At 35.8% G+C, this 26,121-nt stretch overlaps 3 protein-coding genes across 8 annotated transcripts; all 3 read left to right on the forward strand.

Annotated features, from left to right (window-relative positions):
* Positions 1 to 1,382: 1,382 nt before the first annotated feature.
* Positions 1,383 to 6,466, forward strand: LOC116214112 (agamous-like MADS-box protein MADS2). 5 transcript variants are annotated; one of them, XM_031549408.1, is made up of 9 exons: positions 1,383 to 1,512; positions 1,839 to 2,040; positions 4,165 to 4,246; positions 4,607 to 4,668; positions 4,788 to 4,887; positions 5,184 to 5,225; positions 5,453 to 5,494; positions 5,629 to 5,777; positions 6,045 to 6,466. In XM_031549408.1, exons 2-9 carry the CDS (start codon positions 1,856 to 1,858, stop codon positions 6,136 to 6,138), a joined length of 756 nt encoding a protein of 251 aa, XP_031405268.1. In that variant the 5' UTR covers positions 1,383 to 1,512; positions 1,839 to 1,855; the 3' UTR covers positions 6,139 to 6,466. The 5 variants fall into 5 exon arrangements, with proteins under 5 accessions (XP_031405268.1, XP_031405271.1, XP_031405272.1 ...); XM_031549411.1 differs by having other exon boundaries at positions 4,612 to 4,668; XM_031549412.1 differs by having other exon boundaries at positions 1,425 to 1,512; positions 1,846 to 2,040; positions 4,612 to 4,668.
* Positions 6,467 to 14,360: 7,894 nt separating this feature from the next.
* On the forward strand, positions 14,361 to 18,515 carry LOC116214111 (truncated transcription factor CAULIFLOWER A-like). 2 transcript variants are annotated; one of them, XM_031549406.1, is made up of 8 exons: positions 14,361 to 14,812; positions 16,251 to 16,335; positions 17,049 to 17,110; positions 17,203 to 17,302; positions 17,407 to 17,448; positions 17,560 to 17,601; positions 17,790 to 17,926; positions 18,120 to 18,515. In XM_031549406.1, exons 1-8 carry the CDS (start codon positions 14,628 to 14,630, stop codon positions 18,226 to 18,228), a joined length of 762 nt encoding a protein of 253 aa, XP_031405266.1. In that variant the 5' UTR covers positions 14,361 to 14,627; the 3' UTR covers positions 18,229 to 18,515. The 2 variants fall into 2 exon arrangements, with proteins under 2 accessions (XP_031405266.1, XP_031405267.1); XM_031549407.1 differs by lacking the exon at positions 17,560 to 17,601.
* Positions 18,516 to 21,361: 2,846 nt separating this feature from the next.
* On the forward strand, positions 21,362 to 22,576 carry LOC116215039. The gene is made up of 3 exons (XM_031550596.1): positions 21,362 to 21,695; positions 21,805 to 21,893; positions 21,988 to 22,576. The coding sequence occupies exons 1-3, from the start codon at positions 21,398 to 21,400 to the stop codon at positions 22,276 to 22,278; spliced, it is 678 nt and encodes a 225-aa protein (XP_031406456.1). The 5' UTR covers positions 21,362 to 21,397; the 3' UTR covers positions 22,279 to 22,576.
* Positions 22,577 to 26,121: the final 3,545 nt, after the last annotated feature.

The following is a 26,121-nucleotide window of genomic DNA, read 5'->3' on the forward strand; positions in this document are numbered from 1 at the left end:
TGTAAGTCCCACTTTTTTAAGGTTAGCCTTGTTGTCCAGACACTCCGATGTACATCGGACATTAGAAAGCATGGGACGTCAGTAGAAAGAATCATCATGACAGACGAAAATTTGATTAATCTTTTTCGCTTGGAAAGTTAATTCATTCATATGTAAACTGAAAGGGTAGAACAAGCTGGCCAAATCACATCTCCATCTCCCGCCACAGAAGTCGAGAGGGTAAGCTGGAGATGCTAATTGGACCATTATGCATACAAAAGCTTGCCCATTTGGCTACATTATGAGCAAGAAAGTTTTGAGTCTCTTGGAGTGTACACAACGTTCCGAGAGTCGAAAGAGGAGAGAATGCTCAGAAGTGGATACAACGACTCAGCAAGTTGGGGTTGATCATCGAAGGTCTTCGATTGGATGATACCGATCAAGTCCTTGGCATCGCTCGAGAGATGAAACTGCTGGATAATCATGTCCCGTGCGATTTCTGCTGCTCTGATGAAACCGTCCAGCTCCCCTTGCATTGGAGATGCCGTGATATAGAATTATCGGATACTTGAGATTTTGGAAAAGAAAAGATACGTCGTGATCAATCTGTTTATCATGCTACTTTTAGACCGTGGAACTCTAGAAATTACAGAGTATGATTCGTACCTCAAGCAGGTGCATTATTAATTTCTTGTTGTAGAGAAATATGTTTCAGAATCTCTTCAACTTGTATTGTGAAACATCCTAGAAAAAGAAATCATGTAGTGTTAAATATCATGAATAAGTTCTTCCCGAATCCTGTTTTCGGAGATCATTTTTGGTTGGACCATGTTCTAGCGAGAAAGTTCTACGGACCGAACCATCACAATCATGAATTGCAACGGGACCAAACATAATAGCTCGTGTCGCTTCAAACAATAATTATTTTGTGTCCACAATATTAATGTTGTTCAAGGAATTTTACCTATTTCTGATGGAATGGAACCATGTAATATTTCGACGAGGACTTTTAGTTTCTAACATAGAAGAGGTTGTCAGATCAGCTGGTGCAGGGAACAGTTGGAGGGACCTGGGTTTTTCAAAGAGTGAAAGAGTAGAGAGAGAGCAAACAATATTAAATCTTTAAGGAGTTATTCTCAAAAAAAAAGAAAGAAAGAAAAAAAAAGAGAGAATCTTCGAGCTCTCATCATCAGGGCCATCATCCACTACCATCAACACACATATACATACATACATAAATAATCATGATGAGATGATATTGATGATGAATCATACATACATAGGTAAAAAAGTTTAATGGTTTCACAAGTGTGTTGTGGGATCAGAAATCACTAAAATCACATTGTGATAAAAGTCAAACTGATGTTTCTGGATAATTAAGAATACCTCGTATTATTATTATTATTTTATGAATATTAAGAATATCTCGTAAATTTCTCTTTAAAACAAACTAACATGATTTTACGGTGAAAGGACAAACAATACAAGACCACAACAAATTGAATCATAGTATCGGGTATAGTATTGGTATTGGTAAGACTCTCTTTCTCCATCTCTTTTCTGCTTTCTTTATCTTTTTCTTTTCTGCAGGGTTTCCATTTCTCTTATTGCATTCACTCCCCACCAAAGAAACACAGCCTTCCTTTCCTTTCCTCCTTCATGTTTTATCCTCTTTCCTTGTTACTCTAAGCCACACAAAGCAAAGCCCTTTTCTCATCTCAAAAGTTTGCTCATCCCTTAACTGAGAATAGAAACAATAACAATAATCGGCATAGAGAGAGGGAGAGAGAGTGAGAGGTTGGAAGTCGTAAAAAAAAGTTTTTTTTTTTTTTTGGTGCTAGTTTAATTGGTATATTTAGGGCGCAGAGGCAGAGAGATGGGGAGAGGGAGAGTGGAGCTGAAGAGGATAGAGAACAAGATCAACAGGCAGGTGACATTTGCAAAGAGGAGGAATGGCCTGCTCAAGAAGGCTTATGAGCTCTCTGTCCTCTGTGATGCTGAGATTGCCCTCATCATCTTCTCCACCCGCGGCAAGCTCTACCAGTTCTCCAGCTCCTCTAGGTAATTATTAAAACGAAAACCTCAAAATACTCAAACAAACAAACAGACAGATTTTTGTGAAAACCCCAGACAAGAAAGGAAGACAGAAAAATCAGTATTTCAAGTTATAGAAATATGGAGACTTGATATTTGTTTCATTGCTGGTTCTTGGTTCTTAGACAAACCCTTTTCTTCATTACGTTTTCCCTAATATTTATAAAGCCCAAAAAACTAAACAAAAAGGGAGATTTGTGAAAACCCCAGAAAGAAAATAAGTGAGAAAATTAGCATTTCAAGAAGAAAAATGAAGACTTGATCTCTGTTCCATTGTCTTTTTTTCTTTTTTTTTTGCACAAACCCTTTTTTCTTCCTTAAGTTATTTTTCCATATAAATCAGCAGAAAAATGAAGGCTTGATCTCTGTTCCATTGCTTCCTCTTTCTTCTACTTCATGCAGAAACCCTTTTCTTCATCATACTTCCCCTTTGAGTCACTTTGCTTGTAAATTAGCATTTACAGAAGAAAAAGGAAAACTTGATCTACGTCTCATTCTTAGTTCACTGTCCTTGCAAAAACCCTTTTCTCGATTTTCGATTCTCCTCGAGTTTCCTTTCTACTATACAGTCTACAGCACCACAAAAAATTGATTATAGTGATCTTATTTTGGACAAAGTGGACAGATTGACAGATGGATCTGGCGATTGCTACATTTTTTTCCCCCAATCTAATCACTTGAAAAACTTTGACAAACCTTTTCAAGCTTTTCTTGTTGCCAAATTTCCATCTTGGATCTGTTATTGCGCTTGCAATGGCATCTGCCTTCCTTAGGCGGAGGGCTTCTTGTTGCCTTTGGCTTTCTGAGAGAGATCTAAGAGGTGAGAGATACATAGCTTAATTTTTTTGGTTAATGTGGCAGTTTTTGGTTCCTTCCCCTTATAATTGTTCAGAAATCTTATGTCTTGAGCCATGAAAAATAAAAAAAAAGGATTATTTTTGGAGGGAAAAGAAACCAAAATATGTTAACTATAAGCCTCTTGAAGAGTTTTCATTCTCTGATTAGTTTGATTAATTTAATTAATTGAAGTTTCAGAATTTTTTACCAATTTGAAAGCTCAAGAGCCTTTAATGGCGAGTCACAGTGATTAATCACTGTTGAGATTTGATGCCAGGGATGAGACGTGATGTTTTGCAGAGAGAGGGAAGGTTGTTTTGTGTCGTAAAGCTGCCAATCCATGAAAACCCTAAAAATGAGTAAAATTGAAAATTTTCATCATTTTTAAAATTTTCTTTTTGTTTATTGGATTAATATATAGAACTATACAAGTTTTGCCTGATGTTGATCTAACCTTTGATTCTTTTCTAAAAACATATATTAGTTTGTTTAATTAAAAACATATTCAATTTTTAAGCGAAAGAACTCATTTAGGTCTTTCAATTTATTGTCCTTTTCTTTCTTTTCTTTTCTTTTTTTCACTTATTTCTTCCAAATACCTTTCAAATGTTATGTTTACATTCTTTTTTATTTAGGTAGATTATGTTTACATTCTTTTTACTAATTAAATTTTATTTTATGTACACTTAATAACAACATTTAGAATTTAAAATAAAATCCATCGATTAGAAATCACTTCTTTTTTTAGGTTTATGCTCTTACTCAAAGGTCAATAGCTTGTTTCGTTTTGTCCTTTGATGTTCAAAGCATTCAGTTCCCTTTTATTATATTTTACTAAGCTTTCAGCATCATTATATTTAATAAAAAAACACAGGAAATATGCTTTAGGTTTTATATTGTAGCTTTTCTTCTGTGTTATTGCCACATAACAAACTGAATTTTGAATGAAAACTATCTTACTTATTTTGCAACAAGGAAAATGAAAAAAAAAATTGAAATTTTACGAAGGTTTAATTATATTTTCTTGAAAGATCAAAGGAGAGAACTACTGATTAGGCGTTCGATTTGCATGTGTATGTATAATTTCTTTTGCTAGATATATGTGTATGTATAATTTAATGTACATGTGCAGAAAACTAATATGGTTTTTTTTGCAGTGAAAGATGAATTTTGTATGTATTTATGCACTCTGTATAATGAATACACAATTTGTTCGATAAATTACTCACGATGTTTGTGCTCTCTTGACGTTAGCATGTCGAAGACCCTTGAGCGATACCAAAGGTGTAGTTACAATGCTCAGCTGGAGAGCAGCCGACAGATCACTGAGACACAGGCAACTATTTTCCTTCGTGCTCTTGAACAATTTGCAGGATAAATTTCTTGTTGGCCTAATGTAGAGCATCCTACACGATACATATACGAACCTAAAGTTAATGCAAGTGATTGTTTTCGGACAAAATCACACATTATGAATGTCTTGGGCTCGTCCAACTGTATACTGGAGACTACTTTGTAAACTTATTTTAAAGATTACACCGATACAGGAAATCAGATTTCTATCAAATGATTTTGCATGTGAATACAATAGAGCTAACGAAAGATTAAGCTTGACGGACTCTACATTAAAGGAATATATACGAGTTCTTTTCGTTTCCCTATCCAGTTGATCATACTTGATGTGTTTCCAAAGCAGAGCAGCTATCAGGAGTACTTGAAGCTCAAAGCAAGAGTTGAGGATCTTCAGCAAACTCAGAGGTACTAACGCTATCGTACATTTGACCGCACATTTAAGTTACTCTCAAGCTTCTTTCAGTAGTCTGTCTTGTGGATGTTTCTTCCATGACCAATCCTCCGAGAACTGCGCAACTTAACAGAAATCTTCTTGGAGAGGATTTGGGTTCACTGAGCATGAAGGAGCTGGAGCAGCTCGAGCGTCAGCTCGAGAGCTCTCTGAAGCACATTAGGTCAACCAAGGTAACAAGAAAAAGGAAGTATTTTCCACAAAACTAAGGAAATTGCCCAAGTAGTTGTTTCCGAATTCCGATATCTTAAGAGAGTACAGAGAGATATTGCTTCACTAAATTTGTTATGTAATTATGGGTATATTATAAGTCTGCTGTCAGTTTACGTCACAACAATGTCGCATTGGCCTAAACAGAAGGCCCAAAAGCCCTTTTTAGAAACTTTTCGATACATGATGTTCTAAACTGATTACCCTCTTTACTATGAGGAGTGTCTGATGTATTAATTCTTGCATATGTATATCGCAGGATCAGTCCATGAATGATCAATTCACCGATCTTCAGAAAAGGGTATGCACGCACAGCTGCACTGCCATTATTATCTGGCTATGTAACTTAAATTTCTATCAAGACATATCTTCTTCTAGACTTCGCTGCTACTAAGATCAGGCAATTAGTATGTTACGATGATGTTGGATGCATGTCATTAGACTTAGCTGCACGTGTGAATACCAGAAGTTCAGTTTGCTCTTCGTACAAGATTGAATTGATGAATTGGAACTTGGTTTATGCTGTAGGAACAAATGCTATTAGAAGCTAACGAATCCCTGCGAAGGAAGGTAAAATTCCAACTATATTGAAATTTCGGAACTGTGTATCTTTGCATTAAAATCTGCTGCTATACCGTCATATCGTCCATATAAACTAACCCTAGCTTGAGACCAGAACCTAAATGTATCTCACTTTCACCCAGTTGGAGGAGAGCTGTGCCCATTTTCCTTTCCAGCTTTCTTGGGAAGCAGCCGGAGCTCAGCTCAATCTTCCGTATGGCCGAATTCCTGCTCCACAAGCAGAAGCCAATTTCTTCCATCCTCTTGACTGCAACTCGACTTTGCAAATCGGGTAACTTATCCATCATTTTCTTCTCGGTATTCTGAACGTTTGTCCAAGCACATGCTCATTAATTACAGCGCCCAGCCACGCAATCAAAACTATATATGAGCAGAAATGTTCACTAAGGAAAATACTTAAATCAATAGTAGTTTAGTTCTACGTGTCTTGGCTGACTATGTGAAAATATATAGCACGACAACGTGAAGCAGTCATACCCAATGCCAATGACATCAGGTGATGTCTTCAGTTAATTTGATTTGCATCATGTTCTTTTAGATACAACCAGATGGGATCAACTGATGATCAGGTGAATGCTGCATCCACCAGTCAAACCGTGACCGGATATATTCCTGGGTGGATGTTCAATTGAAGCATACATGAAGCTTTCTTCCAAGCTCCAAGGATTGATGACACTCGACACTTCGTTCTACCTGCAACTGTTTTTATATATGAATTTACGGGCTTGCCTTTTCTGCTTTAACCTGTAAGTAGTGCCGCAAAGAATAAGTAGAGATTGTCCGAAGCTGTTTCCGAACAGCATAGAGGATATATCTACTGCTTTTGCTTTTTTCCTTTTGCTTGAGATCCATAAGATCCCTTTGGAGATCATGAGGTTTGTGGCTTGTTGATGACTGATATCAATTATGTAATCTTTTGTGTAAGTATATTTCGAGCTAAGAATTTATTTTTATCGATGAGATCACGGGTGTGTTCAGCTTATTGGTCCGGTCAAATTTGTGCTCAAGCATTGGGTTATCCTGGTTATGAAGCGCTCCGAGTGAACTTCGAACTCTTGCACGGTATAGTGACTAATAAAAGCTTTCACGTGGCAACCAACAAAAGTGGTGGCTGAGTGGTAAGCAACTCGCCTCCATAAGAAGAATAACACAAGTTCGAACTCCGAAAATCGCACTTGTTGGGAGGGAGAATAATCTTTAATGCTCGATTTCCCGACTGGATTAGTCAAACCCTATCGAACTTCTGGATACCATGGTACACACGAAAAAAAAAAAGAAGCTTCCACGTGGCAAACAGGGAGTGGAACTATCATAGGAGTTGACCGGCATTGATTGGCGTGGATTTTTCAGGACCAAAGCAAGTCAAAGAATATCACCAGGACTAGGAGAAGGCCCATTTCCATGCTGATGTTATGGCCCAGCCCAGTGGACTTCATCAGGAACAGCCCAAAACTAGGCCCAACTGAATTGGGCCAGTTGGATTGTGAGCCCATATCCTCGTCAAATATCACTATTCTACCTCTATTGTCCGCAATGATCATGAAGATTCACGTGCAGTGCCCGCATCGTCAATTCAACCAATGATTATCGGCAGGTTGAATGTTCGACCTCATCAATCAGAATTCTCGCATATGAACCCCTCGATACCTCATCATCCCAGGAACCGATCGGGTATCGGATAATCTGTGCTGAGGGGTTTATGTCTTGCATGCTTTGTAAGTAATAATAATAATAAATAAATAAAAAAAGGCTACCGAAAAGTTAAACGCATGGTGCCTTTCAAACCTCACTTTTGACTCATGCTTTGGGTTGAATCTGTGTGTTTTATAATCCACTGAGGAAATCTTCTTCCGTAATTTGTCATTTAGATTGGCCAATTCTTTTTCTTTTTTCTTTTTAAAGGGTCGAGGAAAACGAAAGAATTGATTGAACGGCTCCCAAATATACGGCGCGTCCCGGACAGTGGGATAGATAATAAAGTAAGATAAGGAATCAATTGAGATGCGTAAGAAAGCTGCATTTGCCCAAACAAGTTGGCATGACATATAGAGACTTTTCTTTTCTGTGTGCATTTACCGAGTTGGCCCGAATAAATATCTTATAGCGTGAAATTGTTCATTCATAATATTCGAATCGAGACTTTATTTAAAGCGAATGAACGCCGAACTGCTTAAATAACCTAATGACGTATATAAAGATCTTTTATCTTTTAAAGACACGTTTTCTCTATTTATTTCCTGGTACATTTTTGGTATCTTGTAATAGTAGCACTGTCGACGGTCGTGTAAATCTCTTGAGGACCACGGGTTCGATGATATTCTTTCCTTTGGTATGTGACATCCGAGGTTCATCTAAATCTATTGATGACCATGAGTTCGATAATATTCTTACCTTTGGTACGTGACATCCGAGGTTCGTCTATAAGAGAAGAGAATCATGCCTATGGGAATTGAAGTCCGTAGACGTCGAACGAAAGAAAAAAAATATATCAAAAGATATAACTATGAGTTCGTCCTATAATTCGTGAAGTTTATATTTTTCTTTTATCTATATCTATGTCTATATTATCTATGTTTCGGGTGGTAGCTGGGTAACATTTGCTTTCCAGTACTGCCCATAGTAAAATAAGATTGAAAATGATGAGCCACTGAATTAGATGGAAGTGGAGAGTAAATAATTCACATTATTTTTAACTACCCACTGTCCTAGCTATCTCTATCAATTTCTCAACTTCCTCTCCTCCTTCCTCTCTCCTCTTTCTCTCTTGTCTCTCTCTTTTTCATGGTAGCTCTCTTGCATCTGTCCTCTTACCATTCATCTTTTTAATTGTTAATTTTATTATTTTTTATTCAATAAAAAATAAGTCATTTTTTGGGTATAAATCTTGATATTCGAAATTTCAATTGAGACCAGACTAATCCAGTTTAATCGAGTTGATGCACTAAAAGGTAAAGTTCTCCCAATATGGATTTCCTTCATTCACAAGACTAAAAAAAAATCTTTCTTAACTCTATAAAAAATATCATTTTTTTTATAATATATACTTTAATATTACTAAAAATAACTATAGATTCTAATTATATATTTGCAAAGATTTTAAAGTAATATAAAAAGAGTTAAGTAAAGTCGCGCGGGCATAGCGCCAGCTGCCGTTTCTTGTCATGTGTAACAATTGTGAGCCACCTAAATTGTCGAAGTTCCGTACAACTTAGCATGATCCCAAGGACCAAAATATCTTAGTAGAGAATCCATTAAATTTATTGAAATTTGAAACTTATGGTGGATAGGACTGCCAGGTGACTTAATTATGAGTCGAGGGTCCCATTCTAATAAGCAGTATCAAGCTTTAGTTACTTAAAGAGCCTTGGCCAAGCTGTTCCTTTTTCTTTGGATGAATAGGCCAAGGCGTGTATCTCGATTATTAAGCATGGCAGATGTCATACTTGGTGAACAACCATATTTGTATATCTATATCTATCTATCTATCTATATTTGTATCTATATCTATATGTGTATGAAAGGGTGGATCCGGCCATATAACCTTAAAACGCTTCATTTTTTAATGAAATTTTCTCATTTTTTCAAACACAAATAGCAACAAATTATTTAACATGGATATAATTCTTTTAGATTAAGAGGTAAAAGATTTCTTATTTATTGTTATATCTTCTATAATGAACGCAGAAAGTAAATTGTATTCTTAATTTTTTTTTACAGAATAACTCAACTCATACAATAGTGCAAAAAAAAATCACACAGTTTCATGTTCTATACTGTACAACGCACGACCTCTACAAGTAGTACAATATAAATCAGAGTTGTGGTGGGTTCGATCAGATGATCTCAAAACGTTCAGATTTTGAATGAAAATTTCTCAAAATTTTGAGTTTGTAATTTTTATTATAATTTTATTAATTTTTAAACAATTTTAATAGATATTTTATGATAAGAGTCAAATAAAACATAATAACTCTCAAATTTCATGATGAGATAATGTTAGTTACATAATGAATTTTTTAAATTGAATGAATACTTTTTATAAGATATTTAAAACCTTTTTTAGAAGATTTTATTATATATATAATATTCAATAATTTGAAATCCTTTTTAAGATAAAGACTAATATCTAATCACATAAATAATAATATTAAAAATATTTATTGAAATAAATATATATTTTAGAAAATTTTATTATCTATATAATATTTAATAATAGCAAGTGTTTTATTTAAAATATAATTAATATCTAATAAAATCAATGTGGGTATTAAATTAAATATATATTTATATATTTATATATGACATTTGTCCAAATAATATATTTATATGCATGATATAAGTATATAATGTAAATAAAATATGTGTTTGGTAATATATGGTTGCATGCCATCTTTCTTTTACTTATTTTATTGTTGAAATTCTAATAACATCAATCATATATATCTTTTATAATATATATTTATCGATTGTAACTTACGATTTATAGCTATTCAAAACACGTATATGATATATAATAAAAAATTGACATAAAGTAAAAAAATAGATCACGTTTTATCCCCGTGTAATGCGCGGTATCCACAGCTAGTGTAATATAAAATGGAGCTGTATTGAGCACGATTGGATAGCCTCAAAACGCCTAGTTTCTAAACGAAGTTTTCTCGAATTTTGAGTTTTCTTAAATTTTATATTAATTTTTTAATAAAAATGTTTTTAAAATTTTAAAAGATATGGTATGATAAAATCCGGTTTTCTCCATTTTTTGAATTTTTAAAATTCTATGGTATTTTTTGACAAAATTGGAGAAATATAATATTTTCTATTTTTAAAATAAGATATTGTTGATTACACAATATTTAATTTGATAAATTACAAATATTTGAATTTTAAAAATAAAAGGAATATTTTTTATAAGGTATCTAGATAACGGGGTATCTTTAAAATTTAGAAGATTTATTATCTATATAATATTTTATATTTGATAATCTTGAACCTTTTGCTTAAGATAAACATTTAATATCTAATCACATAATTATTAGTTCTAAAATAAGTATGTATTAAGATATGTCTATATATAATATAAATGTATTATATATATATTTTTCCTGATAATATATAGTCGCACGACCATGGGCGGAGCCATTAAGGCTCTAGGGGGGGCAATTGCCCCCCCTCACCTTTTCATTTCTTAAAAATTTCACATATAAATTTGTAAAAATTTCAACTTTTGCCCCTAAAAAACCATCAATGGCCCCCCTGAATTATTTTATTATTTGACTTTTGCCCCAAAACTTTTAATTTGCCCCCCTTGAACTTTATTTTTGACTCCGCCCCTGCGCACGACTATCTCTCATATAGGATAATTTTTGAATTTGAAGTATAATTGAATGAATATTCTTTATTAGATATTGAAATAATAAATTATATTTGAATATTGAAAATTTTTAGAAAATTTTACCATCTATATAATATTTGATAATCTTAAATTTTTTATTTAAGATAAAATTATTATCTAATCAAATCGATATTATTATAATATAAATATTTATAAAATATGTGTTTATATAAGAATGACTAGATATTTTTACTTATTTTATTGGTAAATTTGAGTTAACATCAGTCATATGCATCAAATATAATATATTTCTATTGATCGTAAATTACAATTTATATCAATAATTATATGTTGTTTTGGTAGGAATAACTACTAACTATATATTTTTGCTTACTTTATTGTTATAAATAAGCATATATATATATATATAATATACTGCAACTGACAAAAAGAAAAAAAGACATATTGTTATACTTCGTGCAATATACGGACTTTGCGACTAGTGGATATATATACAGCAGGGAGTTGCATGGTTCTATGCCTGGTCAAGCTAGTATACCATGCAATAATTTTTCAGCCTAATATGGAGAATTATCATACCACATAATGTACGATGTGGCAGGATCACTTGCTACAAGTGATCATCATATAAAAAAAAGCCAATTTCGCGTAACTAGCACCATTTCATAACTAAAATCGGATGTAAGGATTGAGATAATCGAGAAATAATATATTGATACCAATGTAGGTTGGTTCAACTGGTTCGATATCTTTCATTGAAGCAAGGTATTAATTTCGAGTCTTGTGGATTGATAAAATTCATAATTGCAAGGACTAATTGAAGTATATGCAAAAATTACAAAGATTCCGAAAATTTACATCGACAAAAGATAAATTGCCAATTTGAGTAATGGATATTCGTGGCCAAAAAAAAGAAAAAGAAAAAAAAGGATATTCATGACATGGGGTGGGGGGGAGGTAGCTAGCCCTTTTCCATTTATATCAACCACTTATGCTATTCTTGTTTTAGCCAATCACGCGGATCCGCGCTGTGCCCTGTCCATCATTGGATGAGACAACACGCTCGGCATCTGGACCTCGTACTGGACGATGATATGCTCCCGGGTGCACGTGAGCCCAGAACGATATGGTCCCTGGCCCCACACATTGACCTTTGGGACTACGTACACCCGGGTGATGGAATCTCCACCGGCTGGCCCTCGAGCCCATGTGAATTCTTTTGTTTTATCAATAAATTGACGCCCAACCGAAAGACCCTGAGGTTTGTGCAAACAAAAATTTCTTTAATTTCTATTTTTGGCTAACATTATCTTGAGGGACTCTCTAACGGTGCTAAGAGGACTCAATTTCCTGCCTTCCCAGCACCGTCGGATTGCCCTCGGCGAACGAGAGGGTCTCATTGTACACATCCGACGGTGCTGAGAGGAGAGGCCAGTGTGATGTCCTCATGACAACTTTAAAAGGTGTCACATCTTAAAATTTTTACCCTAAACTATGATTTCGTTTTTGTCGTTTTGTTAGACCAAATGCGTGTGGTAGAATAAAAAGTGTGACGCGGTAAGAATCTTGAAAATCGATCCGATGGTAGAAAAACTTCTATCCGTACAGCAATTCTTCTTCATGCTACAGCCAAAATTGGTTTTCGCTCGTGAAGTTAGGTGCATCTTCTTCGCTCACTTATTCCAGAAGAAATGTACGAAGTTTAAAATATTGTTCTCTTCTCAATGATATATTACCGAGAAATTTGAATCAAACTAAAACCATAGATGATATATAATTTTTTGTCGTTTTCTAGCTTCATTCTATTATTATACTTAAGTAGTTGCATGAAAAAAAAAAGTTATTGGATTACGCATTTGAGCACATTAGTTATAGCCTTATAAAATGCAAGAACACCTTCATATTTCGACTTTCTCTGCATTCAAACTATCTATGGGAGATAGATAGAATCATTCGAAAATGCATAGCCCTATAGTTAGACAAAATATCCTTTACACTTACAACACAACCCAATTGTTTTAGGTTAATTAAAACCAATCATTCACGTGTCAAAACATCGTAAACTGTTTTTTTTAATAGTAACATCAAACATGGCCACTTCATGAGTGTCCCACATATATTCTCAAATTCTCAACCATGGATTGATCGAGGCGAAGGTTGAGGAGCACAACACAAATTTTAACTATATATGAATTTTACATTTTATACTTATCTTTAATATAATTTCTTATCTTTGCCCCATAATTTAGAAAATTCATGTTTCTATTCAACCTCCAAGGATCTCGTGTCTTTATCCAAATCTTGTGTCTGTCCCTATACTCAATTGCCATCATGATCCAATAGGACAACCAGTTGAAGGTTGCACTAAAACAAACAATCATAGAGCGCGATGCTCTCTATCATCTCGGGAAAGAATACAGTTATGGACAACTCAACTAGAGAAACTGAATCGAGAGACATCACTTACTTTTCAAGAAATTTGTCTCCTTCATCGCGTGACTTCGTTTCAAATTTTCATTTCTCATTTTAGAAAACACATTTAAAGGAGGCCCATTTGGTTCGATGTAATCTTTGGACTTTCCCAAGAAAATCCGAACTTTTACTGGTATTTTTCAGCGTTTGATTGCAAAACTAACCATCGTAATTATTTTATCGAGTTAAAACTTTATAACTGTTGTGGGTAAATACTTTGCATTCGAAACCGGTGGGATTCTCATATTACAATGAGATTACGCACGTACATCTTATCTTATCTTTATAAAATAAATCTTGTATTATATTCTCACCCGCACTCATATTATTCCAGTATATTTTCCGAACATAACAAATCACATTTTGGCCTACAATTCAAGAAAAAAATTATTACGTGATTGGATTTTCCCTATGATCTTCAAGTTCCATACAATTTAACAATATTCGAACTAGACACCCTCCCTAATAAATTGCACACTGGTAACTCGTTCGTAGTTCCTCAAAATAATAATAATAATAATAAATTATATGCATTTCTCACTACTTACTATTAATGTTATTTATTATATTGTTATAATTATTTTGAAGAAGACGAAACGAAACAAACCTCGGGGAAGAAAAATCTATCGCGCGGATTCACAGCAGCAGAAATCCAAAGCCTCGGTCTAGTCTAGACTGGTTCTTCCTCATCCTCTTCATCCTCTTCCCCCCGTCCGTACGGAACAACGTTGTCTGTGTACCGTCCACTGCGTTGCATGGAGGGTGAAAAGGGACGAAAAAGAAAACAGAGAGAGAGAGAGAGAGAGAGAGAGAGAGAGAGAGAGAGAGAGAGACAAAGCGGTTTCAAGTTGGTGAAACTGTTTTAGTGAAACCGCCTTTCGACAGCTTTTCATTCGAAAAGTAGCCCCCCCCAAGCCAATCAGATTTGGACAGCGTTTTCAAAGAAACCTCCTGGTTTCACAAAAACCACCCTCCCCCCAAAGCGGTTTTCCTTCCCCAAGCCTTTTCTATTTATGTATGTAATACCCGAACTCCCCCTCGTCCTCTCTCACTTGCTTTCCTTCTCCACTTCTTCACACAGAGAGAGAGAGAGAGAGAGAGAGAGTGAGCTCGCTCATGGTCATGGTCGCCTCCATCGCCAGATAAAGCAAGCTTAGCAGATGCCCACATAAAGATATTCTCTGATCTTCTGCTGCTTTTCCTTCTTCTTCTTCTTCTTCTCGATCTTCTTCGTTCTGTTGTAGCTAGAGAGAGAGGAGAGGGCGTGAAAAGTACTGAATTTTGAGTTGGGTTTCAATGGGGAGGGGAAGGGTGCAATTGAAGAGGATAGAGAACAAGATCAACCGGCAGGTCACGTTCTCGAAGCGGCGTGTCGGGCTGCTCAAAAAGGCCCACGAGATCTCCATCCTCTGCGACGCCGAGGTCGCCCTCATCATCTTCTCCACCAAGGGCAAGCTCTTCGAGTACTCCTCCGATTCCTGGTACCTACACCTACACATTCATTCCATCCGTTCATTCGTACTACAAATTCCCCCGATTCGATCCGTCTCGTCTGCATTTCCTCGATTGCCCGTACCACCCGATTGAGCGAAAGTGTTGGCCCCGGGGACGGAAGTGCGGGGAGGCGATCGATTTAATGTTAAACGATGTTCCCATGAATCCTAGAATGTTCCTATAAGAACATCACTGTAAGAATAAGGATATTCATTGGCTGAAGAAAAGATTCAAACTTTGTTTTCCAAGAATCAAAAAAAACTTTTGACTGTTTCACTTCTACATGATTGGCTGAAGTATGTCTGAGACGGTGTCTTGTTATTTCTTGTCTGCTGTTTGACACGAACAGTATATATATATATATCTATATATATATATATATATCATTATCTGAAGGATTTTCAATAATAATTCTTTTCATTTTGGAAGATAATTACTGGTGGCGAAAAAGAAAAAGGACAAAAAGCGAAGTGCACGTCTTTCGAGACGTTTTCCTTTTCTTTCCGAAATTAGGAAGAACACCAAGTTTTAGATCCGAACCTATCGGCGATCAGTTTATACTCTCTGATGTATATTAACATCAGTAGAAGGCACCTGATGATGATAATATTATACATATATAATATTTATTTATCAGGGTGGAAAAATGGAACTTGATTAATTTAATTTAACAAATAATTATTTTTTTCTCCCCAGAAATGTCTCTTTTACCCTTTCTGGGGATTTTACAGTTTATTTAACTTTATATTTGGAAAATACATGTCTGCTTAGCTCAAGTAATTCTTCGTTTGAGGGTTTCAATTTACTGCTACGAAAATGCTTATGTAGTAGATGAGTATCTGATGAATTGAACCTCTCAAAGTTCGATATGAAGCTTCGAACCATTCTGGATGAAAGGGGGCAAATAAGCTCGATTTCTGTCCCCGGTCTCTCAGAGCATGACTATAAATGTACTCGTAAATCATCCTATAGCTCGAGAGTTGAGCATTTCAGAAAAGCTTATTATCTGTTGGGGTTATTGGGAATTACAAGCTCATCTGATATTACCGATGGTCAAGCCCAATCACTAACGGGGATATACGGTACGGCCAAACTCGTTTGTTCACTCAACCGCTTCTCATGTCTCCAGTTGTTTGGGGTAGAAGGTTTTCAATTAATGCCCTCGGAGCTTGCTCCTGTTTCTTACCTAGGCATTAGTAATTGATCTAACTTTCTCGGTGTTGTCTTTGTTATTTAAGTAGTTCATCCCATGAGAAGTGTCTATGGTGCAGCACATGCCCGCAAGTAGTTATTTCTTGAAATGAAAGAATGAGCGTAATTTTGATACCAAATCAACTCCCTCAAATCGATTACGAATTTCAGTTAGATGATCGACTCACAAGCTCTGTTAGTGTGATTTTCTCACGGCCTGCTGCTATTTTGCAGCATGGAAAGAATCCTCGAGCGATATGAGAGATACTCATATGCGGAAAGGCAGATTCTTGGAAGCAATGGTAGTAATGAAACGCATGTAAGCTTCTCTATTGGATCGGTCTTTCATAGTCATCTGAAATGTATAGCTTGTTATGAGCACTTCAGCAACTGTATAATGAATTTTTATGATGAGGCGTCTTTGCTAACCCGTTCCATCTTTTGGTCAATTATGGCAAGTGGTTCATACAGATAGATTGCCCTAAACTATGAAATCCGAATCTTAATGTTGATTATATATCTGAGAAAGCATTAAATGCAAATTATGATTAACCCAATGGGGTTGCCTCATTGTCGAAGGATGTGACTTCCTTGGAGAAATCTTAAGCTGAAGTCATACTAAAAATCATGCAGGAGAATACTCTCTATTAGACCGCTTGCATATTGTAGCCAGACTGACATGTCCCATGGGCTTTGTAGGGTATTTACGTGGATGGTGAGATTAGTCGGGCGAAGCCCGGACACCCTCGTTATCAAATAATAAAAAAATGCAAATCTTGATTTCAGAGCTGGTCCCTAATATTAGGATCGAATTCATACGATAATTGACGTAGACACAATGACAAGATTCTTACTGTATATCATCAGAATATATAGATGTAGAGTGACAAAATCAATTAATCACAGTGAGTGGGCACTTGTGCTTGATTTATCATTCGTTCGTGACGACATGCTATCCGACAATTTTCTACTAAAATGTATATGGTAGTCTCTACTTGCAAAAACTAATTAATTTTCATCTTCTATCGTTAGGACTGGCATTTAGAGCATGCAAAGCTCAAAGCAAGAGTGGAGGTTTTACAAAGAAACCAAAGGTAACAGACTCTGGAGTGGAATCACTTATACATGCTAATCCTCTTGTGTATTCTGTTTCATTAACACTGGGAGGTCGCGTGGTTCTTTGCAGGCATTATAAAGGGGAAGATCTCGATTCTCTGAGCCTCAAGGACCTTCAGAGTTTGGAGCATCAACTTGATTCAGGTCTCAAGCATATAAGGACTAGAAAGGTACACGCTCTTTACTCTCCCATATATATCAACCTGAGTTAATCCAGGCCCCCCATCCGTAGCTAGTTTGGCTAAATCCTTCTGGTAACTGTCTTACGTTACAGAATCAACTGATGCATGAATCAATATCTGAGCTTCAGCGCAAGGTACGAGCTAGCAAGTTCCATACAAACTATAGCTAGTCTACTAGCTGCTCCGAAAGACGACTTCGTAGGTTTCCTCGATTCTCACTCTATCAGGATTCTTTGTATCAACAGGACAAGGCATTGCAAGAGCAAAACAACGTGCTTCTTAAGAGGGTGACCCTTCCATAGATAACCGAATCTGCCAACTCCATTTATTTGCATAATATCAGCTTATTATGCATTCTCAATCTCAACTTATTTTAAGACAGAGAGAACGGATTTCATTTTACCATAAATATGTATGAAGGTGTGTGAATTGAATATATATTTTCGTGATGTAAAGCTTGCCTGGTTGAAATTAGGTGAAGGAGAAGGAACGGAAGGAGAAGGAGATGGCAGAGTCTCAGGTGGCTTCTTTGGATCGACAGCATAACGAGCACTCCGTAAACTCGGCCGTAGTTGTCCTGCCCCCTGCATCGAATCCTCTCAGCAGCTTCAGGTCGGTCTCTCAAGAAACTTCATTCAATTGTGTCTCTTTGCAACCAAAAACCGACTCCCTAAATACACATCTCAAACTAAAAAGGGAAATCTGCTTTATAGAGGGACGAAACTGCTCCTTACATTACTAGAACTGATCATTGAGACACTACTAGCTTCTTAATTCCCGTTGTTTTTGGTTCGTATTCCCTCAGTCCTTGTCAAGAAAGACTAGATGGACGTTTGGATGGAGGAAAGTCGGCCCAGCTGAACCGAGCCGCTTCTCTTCTTCCCCCATGGATGCTTCGGGAAGATCTAAACTGACGAAACGAAAGAACGATCCTGATATGCATTTTTTATGTCCATAAATCATATTATGTAGACGTATCTATAATCTATATCTCTACATATATATATAAGAAGGGATAGTAGTTTCCTGAATCTTGAGCATCCTTTTTATGAAAACTGTGACATCGTTCAGAGTGTGTCAATGTAGAGAGGTATAGATCAATGAGCCTGCTTTTGTCTTGATGTATATCATATTTCTGGTCAATGTATTCTGGTACGTACAGATATATAATTATATATATTGGAATAATTATTATGCTGTACATTATGAGTGTTTCTTTTAGGTCAAACGGATCATCAACAACAAGAAAGAATCAACCTCACTACTATGATATGATAGTCCATATCAATTCATGATGGACATGAATATATACAGCCTACCCATGGAATTTTGATATTCCCGCAGTCATTCTCGATTCACGGAATTTCCGAACACATTCTAGAACAACTTTTGCCAGGTGACAAGATTATTGGACATCTCGACATCATCTGTCTTATATATATTTTTTTTCTTGCTGGATCTTTGTCTTATAATGTTATGTGATCGGTAAATCAATATTTTCTTAGGACCTTACTTAAGAATAGTATGTCGAGCCTTTTTTTTTTTTATAGTTAAATTCAGGGAACGGGACAACCCGGCACGTTGTCTAAGAGAGTCCAATGGATATGCATGCAGGCAAGTCACTGGGGAATAATGTTGGATTTGAAATGTTGCCAAATTATCAATGCATGGGAGGAGGGGAGACACTTGTGACTTTATTTTGAAATATATATTCCTTATTATCATTTATTAAAAATAATAAGACCTAAAAACATGTGGTCTATGAAGCATGCAGGCCTCCGTTCATCTGAAATTCCACGGATGCAGTTGACTATTCCAAGCTCTCTGTTCCCAAACTAATAATTGCAATCCTGGGAACTCATTATTGATTATTTATTGGTTCACCTTTAGTTTGTTTCTAGTTGCTATTTCCAGGCCAATTTAATAATCAGTGGCCTATGTTTCTCCAGGAAGGTTAGAAAAAGAAGAAAGACATGAATCAGGCAGGAATAGTGCTGCAGGTTTGACTGGCTATATATATATACACACACATACGTACATGTTTGTATGGTTCCCTTCATCTTTGTCTCCTACTGCTACTGGTCGTATTGATTTCCAGCGAGATTATCTATTAATTAGTTATTGCTTTTCCAGCCAAGAAAATTGGCTAATTACATAAAGCCCGAAATTGGAAAAATTAGGATGAGAAGCAGTATCGAGTGATCAAGGAAATTCTAATTGGGTTGCAGCGGACGGATGAAACGTCCGTGGTACGTGAATGCTGGTCATGATTCTGTCAAACGTACAGTACTATTACTTTTCTTATCATGATAACTTCATGGGGAAGTTCTACTGTGTATCCCGGTGAAACACGATCTTCCCGCCGTCGGATGCCTACCGCACCGTGGGGCCCACCCGCATCCAATGAGTGAGATGCTGTGTCCCGGTGACACACGGTCATAATAGCCGGACCGGACGGCCTCTAATTAGGTGCAAAGTAGCCTATTCTGGTTTATACTGGCCCTATTAATCTGTAATCAGCATGATATTAAGTGAGTTGGACTGATTTTAACTAATATCCTATAATTTGGTTGTGCCTTGAATAGCTAAAGTTATTGAATAAAGAGTACATAAATGGTTTATGCCTTGATCCATCTCTGAGCTCGATAACATATCAAGCATGGTTTGTTTGTTTTTTTTTTTCTCGGTTAGAATTTGTATGGAAAAATAAAGGTCGTGGCTAGTGAACCATTTTCATGCCTTATAGATCAAAATGATCGACTGGCTAAACGTGATTTCGATGTATAAAAATGTAAAAGGAAAAAAAATGCAAGGACAAGAAATTTATGATCATCTCGAACATTGGTTTGTCTGGTCTTTTTTTTTTGGTTCCCACCCTTTTTTGCCCCGATTGAGTCCAGCAAACGTGGGAATCGCATTATAAAAAATAGAAAGAGTCAAACTTTCCAGCGAGGGGTTGCAATTAAATTCTATTCATGGCTGGCACGATCAAACAATTATGGGAAACCCACCGTCATTGACACCAACACAAACAAACAATACATGAATTCAATGTCACCTTTGAACTAATTTTTAACTGGGAATTATTAAAAAGAATATCGTTCACTCCAAAAGTCAAACTGACCAACTTCTGGGACAGTGACATCGATCTACATACTTTTCCTGCATTAATCCGTTTTATTTATCTGGTTGCTGTTCTATTTTATCGAATCGTTTTTTTTTATAAGCATGTTCTATCGAATCGTTAAGAGTTGTATTTCCTATCGATATGCTTTATTAGCATAGCAACGGAACCCGTTTTTCTCATTGATACTCCTCTATTTGGTGCATTGGTGCGGTCATGGACAGCAATTGCCTCTTGCCTTTAACATTTTTCTTTCTTTGCGAAAAATACACTTATAGCAGCACTAATTGCACCAAAAATGCAGTCGGTTTTTTTTTTATTGACCTTAGAATTGAGAATAATATGAATTTAGGGAAATAAATTTGAGAAGAGTAATTTGCGTCACTTAACCCAAATGGAGTCAGTAGTCATCTATATAATATCAATAATCGAGATTACAAGAGGATATTATGATATATTACATAAGTATTCTTAATAAGTTCAAATGGAAAACATCTCCGAATAATATTCATAAATAAATAAATGAGCACAACGATGAGAAGGCAAGTTTCGGTGACAGTATCGGCAATAAATATAATGTAAATTTAGAGAAAGAAACTTGAGAAAAGTAATTTGCCTCACTTAAATCAAATTAATTAGGCAGAAAAAAATATAAATAACAATAACCAAAATTACAAATGGATATCGGTGATAGAGTTACAAATATTCATAATATATAGATATAGAAAACATATCCAAATAATATTTCTAAATATCCTAAGTATCCTCGAATAAGAATATTATGCAAGCAAAAAATGGGTCCCACTAGAATTCTCAATGGCAATTGGTTGAGTGGCCCAGTCTAGTATTTCATACAACATCCCATATTTGTGCTCCTCCATATATGGGTATATATATACACAGAAAGATTCACATTTGGTATCTAAAATCTCACAATCAAAACGAAGTTGCGAAGCAAAATGGGACGAGGTCACATAGCGATCCCGAGATTCGGCATCCGCCTCCGGTCGCCGCCACCGAGAGTGAACCACATCTCCTCCATGGTGAAGACTGCCACCCCCGAAGGCAAGAACATAAGTTATCCCCTCGGAGATGAGGCCGAGGATGGCGGTCCTGCCTATTCCGGGAACAGGGTGATGGTGGTGGTGGACTCGAGCCTCGACTCCGAGGGGGCTCTCGAGTGGGCCCTGACTCACACGGTCCAGAGCCACCAGGACTGCATTGTTCTGCTTCATGTCATCAAGCCGTTCGATAAAGGTGAGGTAGTTAGCACGACTGGTCGGGTCGCTGGTCAGGTCGACTAATTCCAAGAACCTGATTTTATGCTAAACATTCATTAATCTCATGGAAATCCTTTTGTTGTTAGATGGGGCAGAGCATAGTGGAAAGTTCAATCTCAGGGCTCATGAAGTTCTGCATTCGATGAGAAATATGTGCAGATCGAGGAGACCTTCGGTAAGTTTGAATTTCCTAATCAAGAACCCATTCGATCCAATGTCGAACGAAAAATATCGAGCTTTTTTTCTAATTGGTCTTGCGATCGTTGTAGGTGAAGGTGGAGGTGGCAACGGTGGAGGGGGAGAAGAAGGGGCAGGTGATAGTCGAAGAGGCCAAGAGGCAGAGGGTGTCCCTGCTGGTCCTGGGCCAAAGGCGGCGGCCCGCAATGTGGCAGCTGGTGCGGCGGTTGTGGACGAGAAAGAGGCAGCGCCGCCTCGGGATGGTGGAGTACTGCATACAGAACGCTAGCTGCATGGCCATTGCGATGAGGAGGAAGAGTAGGAAGCTCGGCGGGTATTTGATCACCACGAAGCGCCACAAGAACTTCTGGCTCTTAGCTTAATCAATTAATTTTAATTAATTCAAGTTCAATTGCAAATATTCATGACTTCAATGTGGTTCATTGATAGTTCACCCGGCTCGTGTAGTTTGTCAATTGATGCAAGAATATAAATTAGACCGTCTTTGTTTTTTTCTTGAGTCATCGGTACCGTCCTCAACTCTTAAACGTTATCCGCATAACTTGAACAAATGGGAGATCTTGTATGCGCTAAATCATTTATTAAATATAATTGTCAATTTGATGACAAGGGGGAGAAAAAGGATCACATTTGGATTTTCTTACTAGGGTTGGTTTATTGGTTTATTTATCTTATAATTGATGGTATTGTACCAAAATGAGCGTATATTCTCATTTTTCTTATTTTAGCTTATGGGATTGGCCGATCGCTTTTTATGTCCCCTTCTCTCCGGTCTTTTTCCTTCTCTCTTCCCTCTCCACTGCCCAGAATTCAGACCCCTCTGATCTCCCCGTGGCCGATTGTCTCCACTATTTGCCAGTCGTGGCAAGCTTGTGATTGGAAGCTCATGACAGCCCCCTTTCTTTGTTCTCCTTCTCCCGCGGCCTTTTTCTTTTTTTATTCATTAGCTCCTCGTCCTCGCGTCTATTTATTTAATTTTCTATTTCTCATTTCTTGTATTAAACTTATGAACCTAACAAAAAGGATAGTTTGTTAATATTACTCAAAAGCAAAAAGGATAGGTGTTACTCAAAAACATGTTCTTTTAGTAAAACTGAATCGACAAATATTCATGTGTAAAAAAATCATCATGGTACGAGGCACATCCAATTATGATAAAATCTTAGCCGACATTCATCCATATCACATGCCTATTATATTTTATCAATCAATTTTATTAAGTATTTTATTAGGGTCGCACCCATCATTAAATATTAGCCAAAATAAAAAATATCGAAAAAATAAAATTGGAATGCTCTTAACAATGTGACTCGTTATATATGTCATGCTAATTTTTTGCATGTCCATGCACTGTTGGATTCTTCTCTTTATAACAATGTAATTTGCTATATATGTCATGGCATTTATTCATTTTCTGTTTCCTCTTTTGAACTTACCAATTATGAAACTCGTGGTTCGTGGATTTGAGTGAAAGAGACGGAGTAATTGGAGGTACCAATAAAAAGATAAAAGGGAAATTTACCCCAAATGACCTATGTTTACATGTTTTGTCAAATCTATCGTATGTTTACCTGACGTGGCACGTGAAACGATAGTGAGCCAGACTTGCCACGTGGGCGCCACGTCAGCACGGCCGTTAAATGTTGATGGAAAAGATAACGCCGGGATAGATTTGATACAAAAAGTAAAGCATGTGATATATCTGATAAAAAAAAACATATGATAAATTTGATAAAACGGGTAAATCATGGACCATTTGAGGTAAAAACTCCAAAGATAAATGTATATAAGAAATTAGGGATATGTTTGCATGATTGAGATTATGTTCCATTTCTGCACCAATTTGCGAACTACGTATGTGGTCAGAACCCTCATCTCAGTATTAGTTCCATCAGTTATCCAGAGTCCAAAGAATAGGAAAACGCCTTCTGTAAAATGGGTTAAGTCTTTATTTTCTCAGTAGAATCATTAATATTGTCTGTTTTTCTCTAGAAAAAATTATGGGAGACATTGCTCTTACGATTCCGATAGATTTAGTATTGTAGATTACATGTTGATTAACTGTCTATCTTACATATAAAAGAATAACAATAATAATAAATTGTCGACATGATGACAATGGAAAGACAAAAGGTTTATATTTGGATTTCCTCCCTGGAGTTTGGTTTTTCGTTCTGGGTAAATTCAATTAACCGGTAATGCCGTAAGTATATTCATAAATTTCTAACATAATTTATTGTGATGAAGATAATCAACTCAATGAGTTTAGTTAATTATCATTATAATTTGAATAAGCATCTTTTATAAACTATTAAAACTTGATGATAATGATATCAGATATTAATCATTTTGTAGCAAAATCAACATACAGTTTCGTTTTTCTCTTTCTTGCTTATAGGATGGGGTCACTTGTTCATCCCAAATTTATCATCATTTAATTTTTTCCGTTATCTCTTTGTGTTTGTCCACATAAATATGCATATTCTAGTCGATTCTTTACTAAAATATAAAATTAAGTTCTTCTATTACAAGTAATATGTAAGAAATAATTTTTGTTGTTCATTTCATATTATATTTATTAACACCATAATAAAATTTGAATCTCCTAGACTATGTTAGAGAATATATTAGAATAAGTTACAGGCACTGTAAATTAATTTGTATTTTCTAATTAAAGTATGTGATTTTTTTTTCAATGTAATTTATATGAATATATTCGCTAGCATAAAAGGGGAGAGAATGAGTGAAAATGTCATTAAAAATAAAAGAACAGGAGTAAGAGCGTATCAATGAAGATAAATGATGACTTAAAATTTAGAATAAGAAAGGGGAAAAAGAAAAAGACAAACAAAAAAAAAAGCTCCATGGAATGGAAAATGAATAATAGATTGAAGAAAACAACCACATCTTGTCCATATCTACATTTTCCTTTTATTTGACATTTGACATCAGGACAAGAAGGAAAATATAACTGATGGCCTGTTAGTAAACGGAAGTAAGAATATTTCACAAATAATTTTGAGATTTATTACTCCATATTACCATTAATTTCACATTTATAAAAGATATCTATATACAATTATAAAAATCGATGCAACGCCTCAATAATGTCACGTAGGATATGAGTAATATATCGTTGAGTTACTTTTGGAATTCTCACGAATCACAACGCAACAAATGTAATCTTATATCATGTCATCCTACTAATAGAACTTCAAAAGTTTTTCAATTATGGAAGTAGACAAGTCATTTATAAATAGAATTTAAGAGATAAAATATCTCGCCATTTGGTTGGTTGCACCATACCATCAAGTAAAAAGTGTAAGTAAAAATTAAGTATTTTACTGAAAAATAAGTAAAATTCTTCCAAATTTGTGCTTGATTTCAAAAATTGAGGAGTTTGTAATCTGTTTTGAAATTTATGCAACTTACTTTTTTTATTAATAATTTACCAAAAGTTCAAGTAATTTACAAGAAATTATAGTAATTTATTTTTTGTATAGTGCAACCGATTGTGACATTTTCCACATGCCCACATCATCCTTATTGGAGATTCTACAACGATTTACTAGCAAAAATAATTACAGTAGTTGTTTTATTTTCAGCTATTAAATCCCGTAAGGTAAGATTCACTCGTACACGTGTCCAAAATCTTTTTACTTGAAGATTTACCATTTATACTTTGACTTTCAATATTTTCGACTACGCATCTTCTAGACAACGCTCGGTCGCGTACATGAACGAGTCGAATTTTGTTCAATATTAAACCGAACTAGAATCTACCGATTCAATTAAGTAAATAATAATTTGTAACTTAAAAAAAAGAAGAAAAAACACATAATAAAACAAACAACTTTCTACATTATTCCCTCTCCCAATATTAGAAGTGAGACCACCCGCAAAATCAAATCAAGCAACCCTAAGAAATTCAAACGAAAACTCAATTAAATCAAATCGACATTAAGCAAACATCAGATTTAGTAGATTTCCCAGAATAATATAAAAACATCAAAGCTGACTTTGAATTCAATGCATTAGAGTAATATAAAGGCTCAATGCTCAAATCGGGGTGGTCTGAATCAATGGCTGGGTGGAATCTCTCAAAGATACATGGCGTGTTATAGTATGAGCACAACTTAGCACTTGATTTCCTTATCCTACTTCCCACAGAGTCCGAAGCTGCTCCCCAGCTTCGCCACTAATAA

Source organism: Punica granatum, chromosome 7 (assembly GCF_007655135.1).
Source record: "Punica granatum isolate Tunisia-2019 chromosome 7, ASM765513v2, whole genome shotgun sequence".
Taxonomy (NCBI): domain Eukaryota; kingdom Viridiplantae; phylum Streptophyta; class Magnoliopsida; order Myrtales; family Lythraceae; genus Punica; species Punica granatum.

Excerpts from the sequence above, each read along its gene's own strand:
- LOC116214112 (XM_031549408.1), top strand. The coding sequence starts at position 1,856 with ATGGGGAGAGGGAGAGTGGAGCTGAAGAGGATAGAGAACAAGATCAAC. Across the intron at positions 2,041-4,164 it reads CAGTTCTCCAGCTCCTCTAG|CATGTCGAAGACCCTTGAGC; the intron begins GTAATTATTAAA and ends TCTTGACGTTAG. Across the intron at positions 4,247-4,606 it reads GACAGATCACTGAGACACAG|AGCAGCTATCAGGAGTACTT; the intron begins GCAACTATTTTC and ends TTTCCAAAGCAG.
- LOC116214111 (XM_031549406.1), top strand. The coding sequence starts at position 14,628 with ATGGGGAGGGGAAGGGTGCAATTGAAGAGGATAGAGAACAAGATCAAC. Across the intron at positions 17,449-17,559 it reads TATCTGAGCTTCAGCGCAAG|GACAAGGCATTGCAAGAGCA; the intron begins GTACGAGCTAGC and ends TTGTATCAACAG. Across the intron at positions 17,927-18,119 it reads AATCCTCTCAGCAGCTTCAG|TCCTTGTCAAGAAAGACTAG; the intron begins GTCGGTCTCTCA and ends GTATTCCCTCAG.
- LOC116215039 (XM_031550596.1), top strand. The coding sequence starts at position 21,398 with ATGGGACGAGGTCACATAGCGATCCCGAGATTCGGCATCCGCCTCCGG. Across the intron at positions 21,696-21,804 it reads CATCAAGCCGTTCGATAAAG|ATGGGGCAGAGCATAGTGGA; the intron begins GTGAGGTAGTTA and ends TTTTGTTGTTAG. Across the intron at positions 21,894-21,987 it reads GCAGATCGAGGAGACCTTCG|GTGAAGGTGGAGGTGGCAAC; the intron begins GTAAGTTTGAAT and ends CGATCGTTGTAG.